The following is a 19,249-nucleotide window of genomic DNA, read 5'->3' as shown; positions in this document are numbered from 1 at the left end:
TGGAGAAAATGTATTAAGAGCTCCAAACTGATACCCGTAACGGAAACAGGTTATGGTGAAACACATAACTAGCATCTCTTCCTTTTCCAGCCTGAGAATGGAAGTGGAGTGCACCGAAGATCTATCATGCCATTTCCAGGAACCCAGGATTCCATGCCCTTTCTGGTCTTGGCTCCATACAACCATTAGGATGACCAGAAAAAAATGTTAATTTTGGATCCCTGACTGTTAGCCCACAGAAGCAAAAACCTTGTCACAAAGTATAGGAACAAGCCTGAAGATCCATTCATAATTATTTGTTCTTTTTCTTTCTTTTATTTTAGCAGCACTGCTGCGAATAAATGGAGATCTCTGGTAGACCCGACACTTTACATTGTCTTGTCCTATTGTTCCCAACAATAATGAAGTTCATGTGAAGTCTGCACAATTAAAGGAGAGTTCAGATATGACCACTGGTGAACACTATGAATCTGCTGTGACAGAAAACGCCTGCTCAGTAAACCATGAGATGTAACTTTTCAGTAATTCTTTAGGATAGGGTTTGCTCTTTTATTTCCCCTCTTAAATGTTTACAGACAACTCAAACAAAATTAGCACAAAAATGTGGATAATTATTGACTAGTATAAAACAATAAGTGGGCCAGCCACCCCCATGGATTAGCTAAGGTGCTGCTTTACTCAATTAGACCCAAAAGGTGCAGTTAAGGCCTTTCTTTATTTTATATTTAGTATTTCTGAATAATGGAGGTTAAATGGGTGTTTCTCAGTTTGTGCTGATTTATGAAAACATTCAACAAAAAGAATACATAACAGAATGCCAGACTGGATGGAATCAAATCTTGCCATTAAGGTACTATATATTGAGATTACTACTTAAGAGCAGCAAACATAGCCTTTAAATTCTGATACTTACAGACACATTGCATTCAAGTGTGTCCTCCAGGAATAAAAAGAGCATGCTCAGATGAGTTTTTTTTCCGAAATTCATGTTTATATTTAAGCATATTAAGCTATAGTAAGCTCTGCATACCAGAGTAATTAACTTATTGTAATTATAACCTTTGTGTTGCAGTTCTGAATAAGAATAAACAATAAACAAAGATATAGAGCTTTCCAGCTCTAGAGGAACACTGGGATAAAAGGGCTACTTTTCAAGTGTTGGTTTCATATAGGCAATTAATTATTAATTGAAGAAGATTGCATTACCATGAAAGCCTGTTCATGACTGCAAAGAAAGCTAAACATAACACATGTTTGCTTGCCTAAATTACAATAACCTATAAAACATTATGTAGATTATTTTCTGAGTCTAAAAACAGAATGACTTCATATGTTATAGATATTCAAGATTACTAGATCACACCATGCACTCATGTTGAAAGGCTTCTGTGTCAAACGTGGACCTGGTATAAAAATAACTATTTTAACCTTTTTTTGAAACAGAAAAGATGGAAGATTAACAGGTGTTAACGACTAATGACTTGGCATGCTTATATGTTTCTGAAATGCCACAACAACCTGATTTGATGTAGTGACCTTGACAGAAGCAAAGGTGATTCCTGGCCCAATTAACACAGCTAAATGGTGTTCCTATTTTAAGCAAATAGGATTTAAGAAACTGTTGAAGGTGCAATAGATTAAAAAATATATATTCTTTCGAAGTTTCATTATAGTTATGCTATGTGAATAATCTAATTTGCAGTTTTTTTTTCTTTTTCGGCACGTCAAAGGTTATTTTTGCTCTGCGGGTACTGCCCCAACCCAAAAGTAGATCAAACGGTTCAGTGATAGATAGTTTGTTCGTCTTTATTTAGCCTTCATAGTATATATTATATAAATGTAGTTTGCAGATTTCCTATCCTTCTCGATTTTTGTCTTTTGCAAAACACGTTTAAGCTTGTCATGAAAAATCTTTATTATATCTGATTTCATTCAATGCAGTAATGTAACTTCATCATCTCAGATAATAGACACTCTTTGTTATTTTCTGCAGCTAGTTCGCCACTTGCTGATGCACTACATAGTCTGAGATAGAAAGCAGCGTCTTTATTAGACATCGTGAACTGGTAACGCGATTGTCTTACTGCCGTACAGCCTTTTAATGTTTAGCACGCCCTGCTTCTCTCATAGCTTTAGCGTGTCGTATTTGCAGCGCCTTTTCCTCATTGCGATGCATCAATGTGTGCGCTTACAAGCTCACGATCAAGGCATCCGTGCTGCCGTGAAACACGCAGGAACCCCGAAACACGAAACAGTCCCCTCTCCCGACCACCCCGCCCCACAGAATCTGATCAATATTGGAGTACAGCACTTTTACTGTTGTTTAAAATTCAGAATTGTCACTCATTTGCTGTCAAGAAGGCAGACCGTTCGTCTTATTGGCCGCGCGGGGAGGCTGTTTTGCATGGCTCCGCCTTTCACTCCCTAAGTCGCTTTGCAGACTGTGTTGCAATGCTATGCTTTGCGTTGTCTCGCCGCGAGCACGGACTTGGGTTTGTAAACATCTGGCGTGTTTATCTTTACTTTTTAATGTGATCTTTGGTATTATATTTTGCTTTTCGCTCCTCGAGTACGACTTCATCATGGACTAGGACTTTATAACATTTGTTGCGGTACTTGTTTTTTTTCAATTCTGTTTTATTTTCAGAAGACAGCATCGGGTTCGCTGGGAAAGGTTTGGTGGTGTTTGCTGCACTTCTGAGACTTCCTATCTACAGCATGAGGTGCAGCTATGGCAAGAAGGGGTAAGACAGTCGTGAGGACCCTGGAGGACTTGACCCTTGATTCTGGTTATGGTGGAGCAGCGGACTCAGTCAGGTCGTCCAGCTTGTCCTTGTGTTGCTCAGACTCTCACCTGCCTTACGCTCATGGAGGAAACTGTTGGCATCTAACTGACTCCATGCACAGCCGACACAACAGCTTAGACACTGTGAACACCGTCCTGGCTGAAGACACCGAGATCCTGGAGTGCTCTGGACAGTGCGCCAAGCTACCTGAGCTGGATGATGTGCCTTGGAGCCTAGAGGAGGTAGAATGCACCCTCAAAAAGGCAAACGAAGCAGCCCCGAGCCACTTCTCCAAGGAGGGCTTGGCGAAGCTCTCCACCCTGGTTAGCAGGGCGCTTGTGAGGATCTCCCGAGAAGCGCAGAGGCTGAGCCTGCGGTACGCCAAGTGCACCAAGTATGAAATTCAAAGCGCCATCAAGGTGGTGCTCTCTTGGACCCTCTCTGTCAACTGCATCACGGCGGCTCTCAGCGCCCTGTCCCTGTACAACATGAGCACCGTGGATAAGTTCAGCAAGGGCAAGTCTGCCCGTTGCGGACTCCTCTTTTCGGTTGGAAAGTTCTTCAGGTGGATGGTGGACAGCAGAGTCTCGGTGCGCATCCACGAACACGCGGCGATCTATTTGACCGCTTGCATGGAGAGCCTTTTCCGAGAAGTCTACACACGAATCACGCATGGTGCTCAAGCCCAGAAGGAGAACGGGACCCCAAAGTTTACCCCTGAAAGCCTGGAGCAAGCAATCAACAACGACTCCGAACTCTGGGGACTCTTGCAGCCCTATCAGCATCTCATCTGCGGGAAAAACGCCAGCGGTGAGTTTCCTGTGTGGGTCCGCAGTAGTCTTTGGATGCGACCGATCCAGGCGGGGGTGGGCGGGTGATTCCCTGTGTCAGATGTCTGAAACGTTTATTTGAAACCTGCTGATAGGACGCTTGTCGTGCTGCAGTCAATCGTCTCACTTTCAGACAGTGGTGCTTCGGTAACTGCACAAACAACAAACGACACTCTCAAAGTAGTTATGCAGTACACAATAGAAGTGAACTACAACGCAATGTAAAATGCACTAGTCATTGCATTCTTCAGATTAAATCCTTTATTTTCAATTACATTTTATCGCGCTCATTGTGTAATATACCTGTAAAACTTGCACCTACGAGTAGTTTCTACTGTCGGTAGCACTTGTATGGCTACAGTGGTATTCGTCTCTTTGTCCTTGTAACTTGATAAAGAAGTATGAAAAAATCTAGATGTGGTTCTGTCAAATAGGATCAGAAATATTCTGCATACTATTAACTCAAAGAGACTCTAGTGTCGTATACGCACATGTATCAAAGCATTTTAATCAGTTGGGGTAGTTTTTCTATGCAGATTGACCCCCATTGTTAACCTGCATCATCCAGCTTTAATACTCCGGAGGCAAAATAGTAAAACACAAGAGTCTTGGTCCTGGTGCATGCGATCATTTCTGTGGCATCTTAACGCAGCTGTGCTCGGGGCAGATGCGCAATCCAATCTTGGCTGCACATCCTACTGTATGTCCACAAGTGTCGTAACGAGTATAGTATTTTATGCCACCTAGCTATAATTGTAATGACATTTCTCTTTTATTACATTATTCGCTGTAAATGCATATTTTTTATTGTTACATCGCATCCAGCTCACCTGAAGTACCGTAATTAAGCGGAAAACGCATTTTATCACAACTACTTTGAAATCTCCCAATGGTTCAGTTTTACTCTATTATTTCAAGCTCTTCCTATACTACCATCTTTTTCATTAATCCCAGAGAGCGGTTTAAAAAATGAACCAACATGTTTTGTGTGGCAATAAAATGTGGCAAGGCACGAAAAATGGCAGAGCGGCAGTAGAAAATACATCTGTTATATGTTCGGCAAATTACCTTTCATTTATTGGCGGGGTCGTGCAAAATAATAAAATATGCAACGGTAATACATTCTCGTTCCGCCTTATTGCAGGTGTGTGTAAGTGCCTAAAGAATGAGAAGTAAAGGACGCCAGCTGCGAAAGGGCTGCTTCACCCTGTGAGCATACGTCGGAAAACACTTCACTTAGAGGACGTATGGGTCTTTAATAATAATAATAACAATAATAATAATAATAATAATACAAAACTGGGCGAATGGGCTGCTATAGAGTCAGGGGGGTGCGTCTTAAAGCTTGTTCTTCTAAGGATTTTTCACTATGCTGCACGTTTATGGAATTTTGCTTTTCAGTCACCATGATTCTGTTGCTCTTCATGTTTACTTTATTCAAATGTAGCTGTGTTAGGGAAATGGAGAGGCTTAGCTGTTGTACGGCAAATCACATGCGTGTTTGTATACGGCGAAATAATGAACGTCCACTCAATGATGGCTTCAAAATGTACCATTTTAGGGAGCACATATCCTATACTGGCGGATACATAGTATGAGGTTATCATCCAAATGTTGACACCACGGCGCTGATGTTGTAATAATTGTATATGCACTTCTATCTATCTATCTATCTATCTATCTATCTATCTATCTATCTATCTATCTATCTATCTATCTATCTATCTATCTATCTATCTATCTATCTATCAAACAAATATCAAATTGATCTTGTATTATTTTTAAATTATCGCATAATACTTTTTAAATTTATCTACCTTGAGGTTAAATCTATCTATCAAACATGCTTATTTTCTTGATTTTTACTTGTATTCTTTTATTTCAGTAAAGTAACAGAGTATACAATCAAGGAAATACCATTTGCAGAATTTACAAACTAATAACTTCAAAAATCCAACAAAACAAAACAAGAATTCAACCTCCACATTTTCTTGCCTTTTTTTAAAACTATATCTTTAGTTTTAGGGCAAGTGTGAAAATGTAAAGAAAAATGATTTTTTTCCGAATTCCTCCTGCTCTCGTTCTTTCAGGCAATATCTCGTGTATTGCAATGTATTACTTAATCTGGATTTTTGCTTAATTTTATTGTACTGTGATATTTATTGTATGCCGTATTGGTCTTTCTTACTGTATATCCATTCATTAGTGACAAAACCCACTGTATCTAGTTGAAGGCTACCCCAGCCAGACTCTCAAAAATAAACTGTGCCTGAGTGGATTATCTGAGCAAAGGCATAGGGAAAACATTTTTGGTTGCCAAAAGAACTATCCACATGAAGGTCCCAGAATAAAAAAAAACAAAAATCTTTTATTTACTTAGGCTTTATAGAGTAAATAACCATTAATAGATGGTAACAGGTTTGTGAAATACCAATGATCATGATTTTTAAAGGACTGTTGCTGCATACAGTAACAGAAGCTACTTTACTTTCAGGTTTTGTTAGTGTCCTGCTAGGTAGCCTACCATATATTAAAGATTTCAGCTTTTTTATTACATATTAGGACATTTTTCAATGCACAAAGAACCAACTTCATATATAAAGAACCCATCCCTGAATGAAATGGTGCTTTGTCATGCAATAGTTCTACAAAGAGCCATACAACCCAGTGAAAAGCCGTAAGGTACCACTAAAGAACCAATATTTTTGAGAGTGCACTTTGAAAGCTCAGGACACAGTAACCAGCCTTGGTAGAGTCCAATTTAGAAGCTCTCTAGTATAATCATTCTAAAAGTGTATAAACATAATATGCTTTCTTTAAGACTTGTAAAAAATTTTAATAGAATAGTATGTTTTTAATGGAAGAGAACAGCACACTCTTAAAAATAAAAGTGCCAAAATGGTTCTTCGAAGTGATGAGATAGGGAAACCATTTTTGCCTCCAAATGAATCACCCACTTGAAGCTTCCTGAAAGAACCTTTATTTAATATAAATAGCCATGACTAGATTCTAACAGATTTGTAAAATACCATTGATTTCCTGATTTTAAAAGGAGCCTGGCTGTATGTAACAACACACGCTAAGTTCAGGGTTTTTTGATGTGGTTTTTTGTACATTAAAGATTTCTGTTTTGTCCACATAGGAACCCTTTCAAAGTCCAAAGAACCAATTTCATACTTAAAGAATCCTTCCCAGAATAAAATGACACTTTGTCAAGAAATAGTTCTACGTGGAACCATAAAACCCAATAAAGAACCATAAAGTGCCATTAAAGAACCAATATTTTTAAGAGTGTACTTCACAGCATTTGGAACCTGGTATGATTTCAGACAAGGTAATGAGTGTGCACGTGCCCATGTTCATGTTGGTTTCTGTATGGTACTTCAGCTTCTTTCTACAATCCAAATACATGCTGTTACAGTAGGCTTATTTAAGTTGGCCTGTTATGCATGACAATGGGTGTGTGAGCAAGTTGACGTGTTGACAGACTGATCTCCCCTTCTATTTGGGTCCTCCTTGTTAATATTGTTTCTATAGACAGTTGACAATGCTGATAATCTAATATTTAAACAAATAATTTTGTGTAAGGGCAATATAATGAGTGGTGGATATTGTTGCTGTTTCAGAGTTACTAGGTTTCCTAGTGGTGTTTCTTCCTGAGGTGCCTCTTTGTGGAGCTTGCACATTCTCTCAGTGTGACTGTGGTGAGTTTTATTAGTTATCCTAATATTGTCCCACACACATGCTATTAGAATGGCTAACATTTCTAAACTGGCTAGTGTGAGTAGGCACAGGTCCAAGCCTAAGAGTGTTCTCTTACACGTTGGTTCCTACCTTTTCTTCCCAGATAAGTTATAGCCCCCCAGCAACCCTACAGCTAAAAACAGGCATGTAAAATTGATAGGTGGTTATTTTCTATCCTGTAAAATGTTTCCTTTCAGATATGCAATTAATTCTTGTTAAAGGTCAAGCATGACATAACTATGTAAAGTGTAACAATCCATCCATTATTTATTCAGGTTTTTCCTGAGAAAGTCCGTGAGACATACAGTATAGTAATGAGGTACATTTTGTAGTTATACATTTAAAGAACATTCGACTTACTGGACTCCCTACGAGTGGGAGCTAAGCCACCTGCCTTTTGGTTTCAAGTTCCATTTATCAGACAGTTGGGCAACAGCCTAACAGTAATGTTTATTCGTTCATGAAGAAGTTTCCTTTTTAACATTTTCATAAATGCCCATTGTACATGAGTTTTGTTTAATTTATATATAATATTCATTTATATAGCACATTTAAAGTAGTTTTTTATACTTTCATCATGCTTGGTACACTTGCATTTTTTTAAACTCTAATTAATGGCTTGATTTATTTTTGGTAGTAAAAACCTAAGCCTTTTCACATTAACCTGACTGTTGATTATAGGGTTTTACTTTGTCATTTCATTGTCTTTTATGTGTGGCATTTTCTTTTATTCTTTGTAGATTACAAATTAGATCTCAGGTGAAGGCTCAAGGGCCATTCAGGCAGTAAAAATGTGTTATTGATCAATATCGAGCAGTGGAAAATTCTTCTGTGCTGTTGATTATCTTATTGATTACAGAGGTCATAGTGTTGTTATCATTTGCCATCAGTGCTGTTGCCTTCATGCAGTTCTTGTTGAATTCTTTAGTTTTCTGGCATTCAAAGGCTATTGCCTTTAGTATGACAGAGAGTGTATTTCCACACTTCACAGTGTGGATAATGGAAAGCCGATGACCATCCTGTGGTTCAAGCAGGTAGTAGGTCAAGTGGGTACTACTTTGGTTCATAATATTCAAGGTTTGAACCTTAGCTTATCACTTACCCTACTACACATCTGCTCTAATTATATGCCTATGCATTTCATCAAGCTTAGCTGGTGTTTATCATTTAATACTTGACAATTAAAAATAAGAAGTAATTATACTATTTGCTTATCTTATAGAGTAATTATCAATTTTAATTTTATTTGTGTTCATTAAAGTCAGTGCCAGCCTGCAGTGCTTTTCTGGTATTGCTTGGCTGTTTTCTTATATTTAAACTGATAGTTTAGTGGCCTTATCAGGGTCTCACAGTAAATCAAAGATGTTACGCACATATAGATATAATTCCCACATTATGTTGAGATATTCCGGCTATAAAAACATTTGTTCATTGTATTCAGGTGAAGACAGAATGGGTTATTAAGTGATATTTAACTCAAGTTGCTAATATGTCATTTTCTTACCTCCTTAGTCCAGAACAGGGTTGCAGAAGCCTATCCCAGCTAGCATAGGGCACAAAGCAGGAACAAACCCTGGACATGGTGCCAGTCCATCACAGGATGAACACAAACACACACACACATCAACACATACAAGGGACAACTTAGCATTGTCAGTTCACCTGTCCTGTACTGTATGTCTTTGGACTATGAGAGGAAACCCATGTAGATAAGGGGAGAACATGCAAACTCCATGCAGGGAGGACCTGGAATGTGAACCCTAGTCTCTTTACTGTGAGGTGCTAACTACTGCACCACTGTGCCACCCAGTTAGTAATATGTGCAATATAATTTAGATTCTTACATTGCAATTACAATGGGCTGTACAATGGACTTAAGTGGTTTCATGTCCTTTTGTCAGTTATGTACCCTTTTCCTTTGTAAACATTTTTAAAAGAATGTTTGTTAGAGGAAAGATTTATAGATCTATTTTGAAGTCTGAAAAGCTGTTCCGTATGATATACTGGTGGGAGAAGATGTGGATCCTGGCTGGAAAGTAATGCATTTAGGGCATTTGTTTTCTGTAGTATCAATTAAGTTTAATGGAGTTAATAACCAACAGTTTTCAGAGAAGTCTTTTTATAGCTGACTGACTGAAGTAGCCTAGTTTTGAACTGTGTTACATTTGTGTGTCTTTGGTTGCTCCTACGTTATATTAATTGCTGATAGAAATAATTTCCAGCTGAAAATACAAATGCAGAGTTTTTGTTTATATTATATATTTCCATGCATATTTATGTTAAAGTGCAGTGTGTATGCCTCATGGGAAGCAGCACTAACAGACCCAGAAATGAGGGAGAAATGTCCAAGTTCCATATGTCCATCTGTTTGGTATGAAATCAAATAAATTTTTAGGAAAGATAGAGTTAATCTGATTCAAGGTTGCAGAGTCGGTATACATCATATAAACACTCAAAACAATTAAGTAAAATAATTTAGAATTCTACCTTCATCTTATTATTATTTTTACACTATATAGTAAAATTTTGCAGCATAAGTCTTGCCTTTTCAATCTAGTCTTATCTCCATATCAAATGCTAGGCTGGACCTTATCTATAGGAGTCAAAATGTTTACTAATATTGGACAATATTTGATGTGATTGGGATAACTGTCACATATTTTTATATTCTATGCAATGTAGTAGTAAAGGCTAATCTTTTTCTTCCTTTTCTTTTCTTCACACTTCTATGTGGGGTCGATGTACCTGGTCAGCCCTCACCATGTAGTTCTTTCAAATCAGACCCTTTTTTTTAAGATCTTCTTTTATATTATCCATCCACTTCTGCTTCAACCTCCCCCTCTTCCAATCCCATCATTCATTTGTCCACATTGTCTCTCCTCAGCACATGTCCATACTACTTCAGCCTATTTTCCTGAACCTTCATTAATATCGCTCTTACATTTGCTGTTCCTCTGATTGTCTCCTGTCTTATTCTGTCCTTCTTTCTAATTCCACACATCCATTTCACCATGTCCAAATTCTTCTCCTGCACTCCCTTTACTGCCCCTGTTTCAGCGCCATAAATAATTGTTGGTCTTAACTTTAACATTCATCTTACTTCTAACGCATAATACTCCTGATTCCTTCTTTCAGTTGTTTTATCCAAACTGCACTTTGATGAATATCTCTGCATCCAGTTCTCTGTCTTGTGTTACCACAGTATTTAAACTTATCCACTCTTTTCATTAGTCCTCTCTGCAGGTTAGCTTCTGAATCCTGATCATCGATCAACCCCAAATATTCTTCTGTTTTCAATCCTCTGTATTCCAAAGCCCTTCTCCATTCTTCCAACTTCCTCTTGATTTCCTCCTTTCTGGTGCTACACAATACAATGTCACCAACAAAAAGCATGCACCAGGGGGATTGGTCTTTTATGCCTTAAGTCAAAACATCCATAACCAGATTAAAGAGGTAATAGCTTAAAGAAGGTCGTTAGTGCAGACCTTCTTAAACTGGTTTCTTGTGTGTTACCCTAGCATTGCTTCTAACCTGGATATTCACTCCCTTGTACATATCCTGAACAATCCTCACATACTTCTCTGGTACTCATTTCTCTCTCATGCAACTCCAGACTTCATGGCATGTCACTGTATCATAAGTCTTCTCCAAATCAATAAACACCTTATGAAAGTCTTTCCGTCTTCCTGTGAGGATATGCCATACAATGAAGTAATTCTGAAAGTACATTGATCCGTTTTTGTTTGCAGGCACCGTCCTTATAATAAAAGAAAAAAAAACTTTTGTTACTTACTGGTTTGTTCCTCGGGTTGTCGAGCTTGGAGCGGCGTGTGTTTCTATACGAAAGGCCCTCGGGTGGGGGCACATGCTTGCTGCCCGTCATGCTTCGTCTCAGCGTTCTGGTGTGGCCGTGGAGTTTGGTGGCTGCGCCGCTGTGAAGTAACAAATAGGCGCGAGGCGGGTGTGAGAGAAGGATGTGGTGCGAAGAGTCGACAATGCGGCTCAGTCGACACACGTAACGTTTAGGCTAGGAGCGTGAGGGGTGTTAGACCTGAGTCAGGTGATAATTGACCCGGTATACTAAGCCGGTCTTTACGTCAGAAAGGGTGAGTTCAGTTCAGACCAGGAGAAGGACGATATGTGACCCACAGGGTAATATATCCACAGGGAACAGACAGGTATTCCCATTTGCCAGAAAAAGTCATCTTTAACCCTGAGTTTTTTTGTAAGGGGAGAAAGCAGGCTAATTTTTTTTTTCTGAAGAGCATATTAAAAAGGGAATTGATCCTTGTTATATTTTTTTTGGAACATTATTTTTTTGGTGTGTGCCATGTGTTAAATGCAGTTTTTGGAACTTTTTTTTCTGTTTTCATCTTAATTCATTATTGCAGTGTTAGTGTGCCTTTTATATACTTTATTTATGGACTTTTTCCTTTCTTCAATAAATTCATCTTTTTAGTTGTTAAATCAGTGGTGTCTGCCTACCTTATTGTCCCGCTGACTCTCGGTCCTGATACTTCATGTCCCTAAGTTCATGCTAAAGCCTATGATAGGAACTCTGGAGCATGACACTCCATTGATGCATCTCTGTGAGCTTTTCTCAATGCAAAGGCCTCAACAGTTGTTCTGCCTGGTATAAAGCCAAAATGCTCCTCTACTATGATGGTCTCTTTCTTAAGCTTTATCTCTATAATACTGTCATTGTGTGTGACATCAGCTTTATCCCTCTATAGTTTCCACCATCCTGAATATCACCCTTCTCCTTATAAATGAGTACAATCACACTGTTCCTCCACACGTCTGGTATTCTCTCCTGTCCATAGATCTTCTGCATTAGATCCCACAACTCATCTGTTCTCTCTTCCCTTAAACTCCTCCTGTTGCGTTTCCATTCTTAATTCTTTTCAGTGCATCCTGCACTTGCTCCCTTCTTATTCTTGGTATTAGCCCTTCATTTGGAACTCAGTTTCCAAATACTACTCTTGGACTTTCTTTGTTCAAGTTTTCAAAGTACAGTGATCCCTTCGACTTTCGCGGCTTCATTCTATCGTGGATTTTATATGTAAGCATATCTAAATATATATTACGAATTTTTCGCTAGTTCGCGGATTTCTGCGGACAATGGGTCTTTTAATTTATGGTGCATGCTTCCTCAGTTGGTTTGCCTAGTTGATTTCATACAAGGGACACTATTGGCGGATGGCTGAGAAGCTACCCATTCTGAGCACGTATTATGTATTAAATAAAACTCCTCAATGATATATGATATGCTTCCAGATTGATGCTTCGCATACTTAATAGCCCGAATAACACGTATTGATTTTTGATTGTTTGTTTTTCTCTGTCTCTCTCACTCTCTTTGACATTCTCTGCTCTTGACGGAGGGGGTGTGAGCAGAGGGGCTGTTTGCACACTGGCCTAGAGGATATGGATGCTCCTCTAAAAAATGCTGAAAGACTCACAGGTGGCACAGTGGTAGTGCTGCTGCTTTGCAGTAAGGAGACTGTGGAAGATTGTGGGTTCGCTTCCCGGTTCCTCCCTGTGTGGATAGCGCTTTGAGTACTGAGAAAAGCGCTATATAAATGTAATGAATTATTATTATTATTATTACCTTCACATTGCTCCCTTCCTTACGGCTGCTTTGTCGGGCAGTGCTTCGCATACTTAAAAGCCAAACAGCACCTATTGATTTTTGATTGTTTTCTTTTCTCTCTCTGTCTCTCTCTCTCTCTGATATTATCTGCTCCTGACGCGCACTCCTTTGAAGATATGTTTGCATTCTTTTAATTGTGAGACGGAACTGTCATCTCTGTCTTGTCATGGAGCACAGATTAAACTTTTGAAAAAGAGACAAATGTTTGTTTGCAGTGTTTAAAACTCCCTGTCTCTACAAGGGTGTTATTTCATGTCTAGAGGGCTCTAATAATGTTAAAAAACGTATTTCGAAGGTCGTAAACAGGTTTTCTATGCTCTAACTGTGAAAATATTCGATTTATAAATAAAGAATCCTACTTCGCGGAAATTCATTTATCGCGATAGAGTCTGGAACTGATTAACCGCGATTAAATGAGGGTCAACTGTAACCCTTTTCTCTATTCTTGATCCTATAATATTTACTCAAGACAACATCTTGCTCAACCTCCATCTGTTTTATCTGTCTAAAATCCTTCCCTGTCTTGTTCCTAGCCTTAGCTATTCTAAAAATTGTTTTCTCTCCCTCTTTTGTCTCCAGGTTTTCATACATTTGCTTCAAATCCAGTACCTTGGCCCTTGCCTCAGACCTCTTTGCCTCCTTGTTTGCCTTCCTATATATTTATTTATCTTCCTTGCTCCATGAATTATACCATGTTTTTTTGCCTCCTTCTTAGCCTCCATCACATCCTGCACCTCTCTGTTCCACCACAGTGTCCCTTTGTCCTCAGTCGATCTTATTCCTTTCATCCTACCTAACTCCTTTTCACCTACTCTCAAGACATCTTTGCTGTTTTTTTCCTACCTTTCCTCCACGATCTTAAATGACTCATTTCATTTAAAACTTTACACCTGTTCTTAAGCCCTTCCTCTTTTAATCTCCATCACTTTATCCTTGGACAGTAAAATTGAAACAAAATATTGTTAGCTCACACAATAAGGAGATGAGCCCAAAGTACAATCTGAGCAGTTTGTGTAATGAATCAACACTTTATTATTAAAGGATATACCATTTAATCAGTCACATTTGTCCATACTCAACAGGGTGTCGGAAGTATTGATCACTGTTGGTGGCCCATGTTAAGTCTCTTGATACACTTAATTTTTGCAAGTTAGTTGGTACTATATGTTTGCATATGTTGCATCTCATTGCATCGATGCTGTGCCCGATTGATTTGAGATCAGCTGGCAACACCATTACATTAATTTGAATTCACATGTTCCTGGACCGTTCTAGGACTGTCCTATTGCTTATTGTATTGTGTATTGTATTATCTTCCTGAGAAAGTTTTTGCAGAAAGGTTCTCTTCTGCCCTAAGGATAATGTTGTGATTGGCAGTGATATTTATGTGTCCTGTGGCACTGAAACATTGCTGTCTTCATGTCAAGAAACCTAATATCTTAATCAAACATACACCCAATATTATTTCACTTCCAATCACTTATGGGACTTTTTTGCAGATAGGAGTAACATATCCGTGTTTTCATAAGCTTCTTTCATCACCACAGTTGTACTTAGCCATTAGTTACCTGACTGTAGCCTGTTTGTTATTCTGCAGAAGTGGTGCCAGCACTCATCAGCTTGTTTCTCAACACAGGATTGCCATGGATGTTTTCCTGACAGGTCGCCCATTTTGTGACACTCATGACACTGTTGTGCATTCTAACACATGAAGAAAGATTGATACTAATCATTTCTTGCTGGTATGCCTGATTTCCACTACCATGCTGGTAGTACCAGTAATTGTGCTTGGCCTTAATTATGGCCCTGCTCTGCATATCTATATTCAACTTTGTGAATGCTTAAAAGGTAACTGCATAAGCACACCATTATGGAAACACCTGCTTTCAGTTTATTTTATGTATTTCCTTTACTGAAATGTTATCATCTTTAAATTCTACTTGTTCATACACAATTGTTTTTAGTGCATTATGCATTATAAACATTATTCTTCCATTTTTCCAATACTCTGCTAATTTAAATATTTAATGAACATTCTCTAGGAACACTTTGCCAGAGGGTACACATGTAAAAACTGTTGGATCTTGTTTACCATGAAAGACCCTAAAAAATAAAAGTTATTTATTTGATCACATGATAACCTAATCCCAATTTATTAGGGTAATGTGCTTTGTCGTTTAAATCAAGTAGCTATTAACACCTCTTTAATTAGTTACTCCTTCTGTGCCACCAGAAAAAGACAACAGTCATAATTGCCTCAACTACAGCATTTACTTACGCAGCATGCATACCAAGATAAAAGCCATTTAAAATGAATAATATTTTTTAACACTTATGCAAATGAAATTCACGTATGCTTGAGAGCTAGCAGCTTCATTCAGTGAATTAAAACAATGTTTAATCTGGGTGTTATTGCAGTGGAAATTTTAAAAAAAGGATTTTGGGTTTATTCACCAAAAATATAACTTTGGATTGATATCTAAGTAATATTATGCCCTGAAAGGTTGATGTCATAAGAATTGGTCATGGAACAGTCTAAAAAATAATGGTTCTTCAATGGCAAAAATGGTTCCCCTATGGCATCATTCTGAAGAGCCACTCTTGCACCTTTATTTTTAAGAGCGTGTCAATACTGTGGCTTAAACAGATCAGGCTGCTCTTGAAAAGAAAAGAAAAACTTATGAGGAAGAAAAAATGCGTTTTTAGTCCATCAATTCACTATCATGTTCTATGACTGTAAAAGAGCATCTAACCAATACAGTACTTTAAAAACTCAAAAACAAGAGGCTATCATCATCAGTGTTTTTATTTCAGAACACTAAAAACAAGTCTACCCTAATATTCTGTCCCATACCATTTTCACCATCTGAGGTCTTTGTATATGTGCAGATTCACAATCTGCAGCTATGATACTCTCCAGCTAAATTACAAAGCAAATACAAAAAAACAAGCAAACAAAAAATGAATAATTAAATTACATGTAGTACAGTATTATGAAAATAGAGTAGACTAAGGTAAAGTTTCACAACTTCTACCTAGAATCCCAATAAACCTTTGCATATTGCATTTCACACTAAACACATACTGAACATGGAGTATTTTACAAATGATAGAAGACCTTTCTTATTTGGACAGACAGCTTGTTCAAAAATCTCAAGTGCGTATTATTTTCTAAATCTTCAGGGTCTTAACTTTAATTATACAACTCATTAGCATGGTAGATATTGCAGAAACTATTGTGTGAAGTGCATTTTGATTTCTGTTCTAAAATACATTTTTCCTTAATCCTCACCTTTGTCCTTGAGTACATCATTCACTGTTAAATCAAAGGAATTTTTTGGATCAAATATGACACTACATTTAAGAAATCAGAAGACCTGTAGTAGGTCCCACCATAGCCTTTCTTCTGGAAGAATAAAAATGTTTAATTCTGTTCACCTGTGAGAGCTGGACATTTCCTTTAGAACAAGAATGCACTCTGTTCCTCCTTTCCGCATGGCCTGTATGCTGCTGTACTTTACTTTGTCGTATAATGATAAGAACATCACACAATACCCCAGATGGAGTCTTACTAGTGTAATATAGAGGTGGAATTTTCTTTTATGATTTTTCAGATTTATTACTGTTATTATTACTTTATTATATTCATTTGTATTTAATCTTTTTTTTGTTTTGTCTGCGGCATTACCTAGTGTAATGTTACTTTAATTTAATTGATCTCTGAGTTGCATTAATGAAGTAAAATCATGGCTTATTAAGTTCTGCTGCTGTTACACTTGGAAATCCAGTTTATTATATCCTACTCTATAAACATGGTAGGCAACACATACAGTAATGAGTAATTCTGTGTGATATTGAACATTTGAAATAGTATAATTCAAGGTACTGGAAAGGAAATGGAATTAGATGTCAGTCTTTTTGTGGACCAAATATCTTTCACAAAGTTCTGGAAAGCAACACATAACTGTTCTCACAGCTAGCATAGTAAAAAGGAAAATGCACAAACATAAATGGTCATTTAATTCCATTTTACAACATTTTCATGAGTAAATAAAAATCTTCAGTTTTTCCAAAGCAATGTGCAGAATTGTAAACCAAACATTTTGATGATCATAAAGAAATATAATTAGAAATTGACAAAGGTCTTGGTAGTATTGCTTAAAACATTATCCAGCATTTTAATGGTTTTGTTTTTGTTACAAATATAGTAAAAGTGTAGTTTATGCTTTTTCTCAGATAATGATTCATATATGCAAAAGTCCACCTGATGTTTGTTCATGGCTACTGATGGAACTGCTATGAGTCTAACAGTAAGGCTTTTTCCTCCTCCAATCTGTTTTTCATGTCCGGTGTAAGGTGTTGTCAGTAACTGAGTATCATAACATAACATAACATAACATAACATAACATAACATAACATAACATAACATATGTAATGGACGACCGGCTACAGACTCCGGTCGCCACCCCCAGGCCGCTAGGAGGAGCCCTCCGGACAGCATGATGGTGCCCCGAGTTCCAGCAGGGCCTCATGGACTTTGTAGTTTCTATACACAGCCCTGCTGGATACCTTGGGGACCACCAGGAGTCGCTGTAGGCGGGCTAGTGGGCTCTTGTGTGCCTTATAACCCGGGAGTTTGTCAGCATCACGTGACCGGAAGGAACGACGTGCTCCCGGGGTGAAGAAGAGGACTGTTTACCCTGATCCGGAAGGAAATGGACTTGTGGGTTGTGCCAGGAACCACTTCCGGGTCGGGGGATATAAAAGGACTATGAGAAAGCCCAGACACTGAGCTGAGCTGGGAGGTAGGGTGGCGAAGTGTCTGGGCGAGGAGGATTGGTTTATTATTGTGAGAATTATGTTTATGAGTGTGGAGTGGAGGGTGCTTTGTGCACAGTTTAATAACGAAATAAATAGTTATCATACTTTCACCTGGTCATCAGAGTGGTACCTGAGGGTTCAAGAGGTGGACCACGCCTCTGTTACACATAACATAACATAACATAACATAACATAACATAACATAACATAACATAACAAATTAATTCAGAAGAGGGCTGAGTAGCCTACCCCTGTAGGACTGGATACAAAACAGGACAAGGTGCCAGCCCATTACAGGGCCCACTCATGCACAGACTCGCACTCATACTTGGCCAGTTTGGAAATTAACCTGACATTACAGCATGCCGTTGTGAATGTGGGAGGAAAACAAATGCAGACAGAATACACACTACAGAGAGGAATGGGATTCAAATTTTGGGAGCCGAATCTGCAATGAAAAAACCGTGATCTACTGTGCCACCATGACACACACTTCATGTGTAGTTTTATATTTATTTTAAAGCTGTCTGCTCCACCATAAGGCCACAATTCTAGATTGTTTCACTTGGGTGTGCCTGCGCTGCCCAGTAAGGGATGTTAATAGAATACTGGGACCCTGGAAGATTACAACGCTATCATGCTCCATCACTTCCACCTATCGTCTTGTTGATGTGTCCCTTAACCACTATGGCATCTGTTTGTGTGTGGCCTTTCCAGAATAGAAGCAGTCTTGTTCATGCTAAATGCCCTTAGCTGTCTTCTCAACCTATAACATACTGTCTTGTTTGCCAATGGATCTTAAAATGTAAAACAATAGATCAAGTAGTAAAAAGTACTACAGCTCACCAGTGGGCTACTATACTAACCAGATGTTGGGTCTTTTTGGAAATTTCATGAATCGAAGTTAGCCTTCCTATGTGGTCACAGCTGATCTTTCAAGAAAGCAAGGTCAGATTATTGAAAAGAGCACATATGCATGTCATGTGCTGTATGTTTCCTTATTGTTACAAGAGATGCAGAAAATTGGATCACTGTATCAGTTCTCAAACTGACATTATTTTGGACACATTACACACATCTGACACATTTGTGGCACCATTTTAAAACAATTAATTATGCATCTTATTACAGAATACATTAATCAAAGCAAAGACAAATTAATTGAGATGCTCATTTTAACACAGTGAGTCATTAGTAGACTTTAGATCTGCAATCGCTTGGTCTATTATGCATTTTCCTAGTCTCTAGATTCACTCTGTTCCTATTTTGTGCAGGGAATTAAGTCTTCATTAGACACAGCAACTGAAGCTACAGTCATACTTTAGGAAGATCAATGCCTAAATGATACAATAGCTGGGTACTTCATGGAGTTTTTCACCAGAGCCAAATAAAAGAAAAAAAAAAACATAATCTG

General features: G+C 38.2%; 1 protein-coding gene across 1 annotated transcript in view; it reads left to right on the top strand.

The window, feature by feature from the left end:
• Positions 1 to 2,266: 2,266 nt before the first annotated feature.
• The window catches only part of btbd11b (BTB (POZ) domain containing 11b), a 523,531-nt gene continuing 506,548 nt past the window's right edge, over positions 2,267 to 19,249 (top strand). Inside the window, exon 1 of the mRNA XM_028815917.2 lies at positions 2,267 to 3,596. Within this exon, the coding sequence (XP_028671750.1) occupies positions 2,732 to 3,596 (865 nt within the window). The 5' untranslated portion in view covers positions 2,267 to 2,731. The remainder of the gene's footprint in view (positions 3,597 to 19,249) is intronic.

Source organism: Erpetoichthys calabaricus, chromosome 1, assembly GCF_900747795.2.
Source record: "Erpetoichthys calabaricus chromosome 1, fErpCal1.3, whole genome shotgun sequence".
In the NCBI taxonomy this organism is placed as follows: domain Eukaryota; kingdom Metazoa; phylum Chordata; class Cladistia; order Polypteriformes; family Polypteridae; genus Erpetoichthys; species Erpetoichthys calabaricus.
The sequence above is the reverse complement of the archived record's forward strand: the minus strand, read 5'-3'. Positions and strand labels throughout refer to the sequence as shown.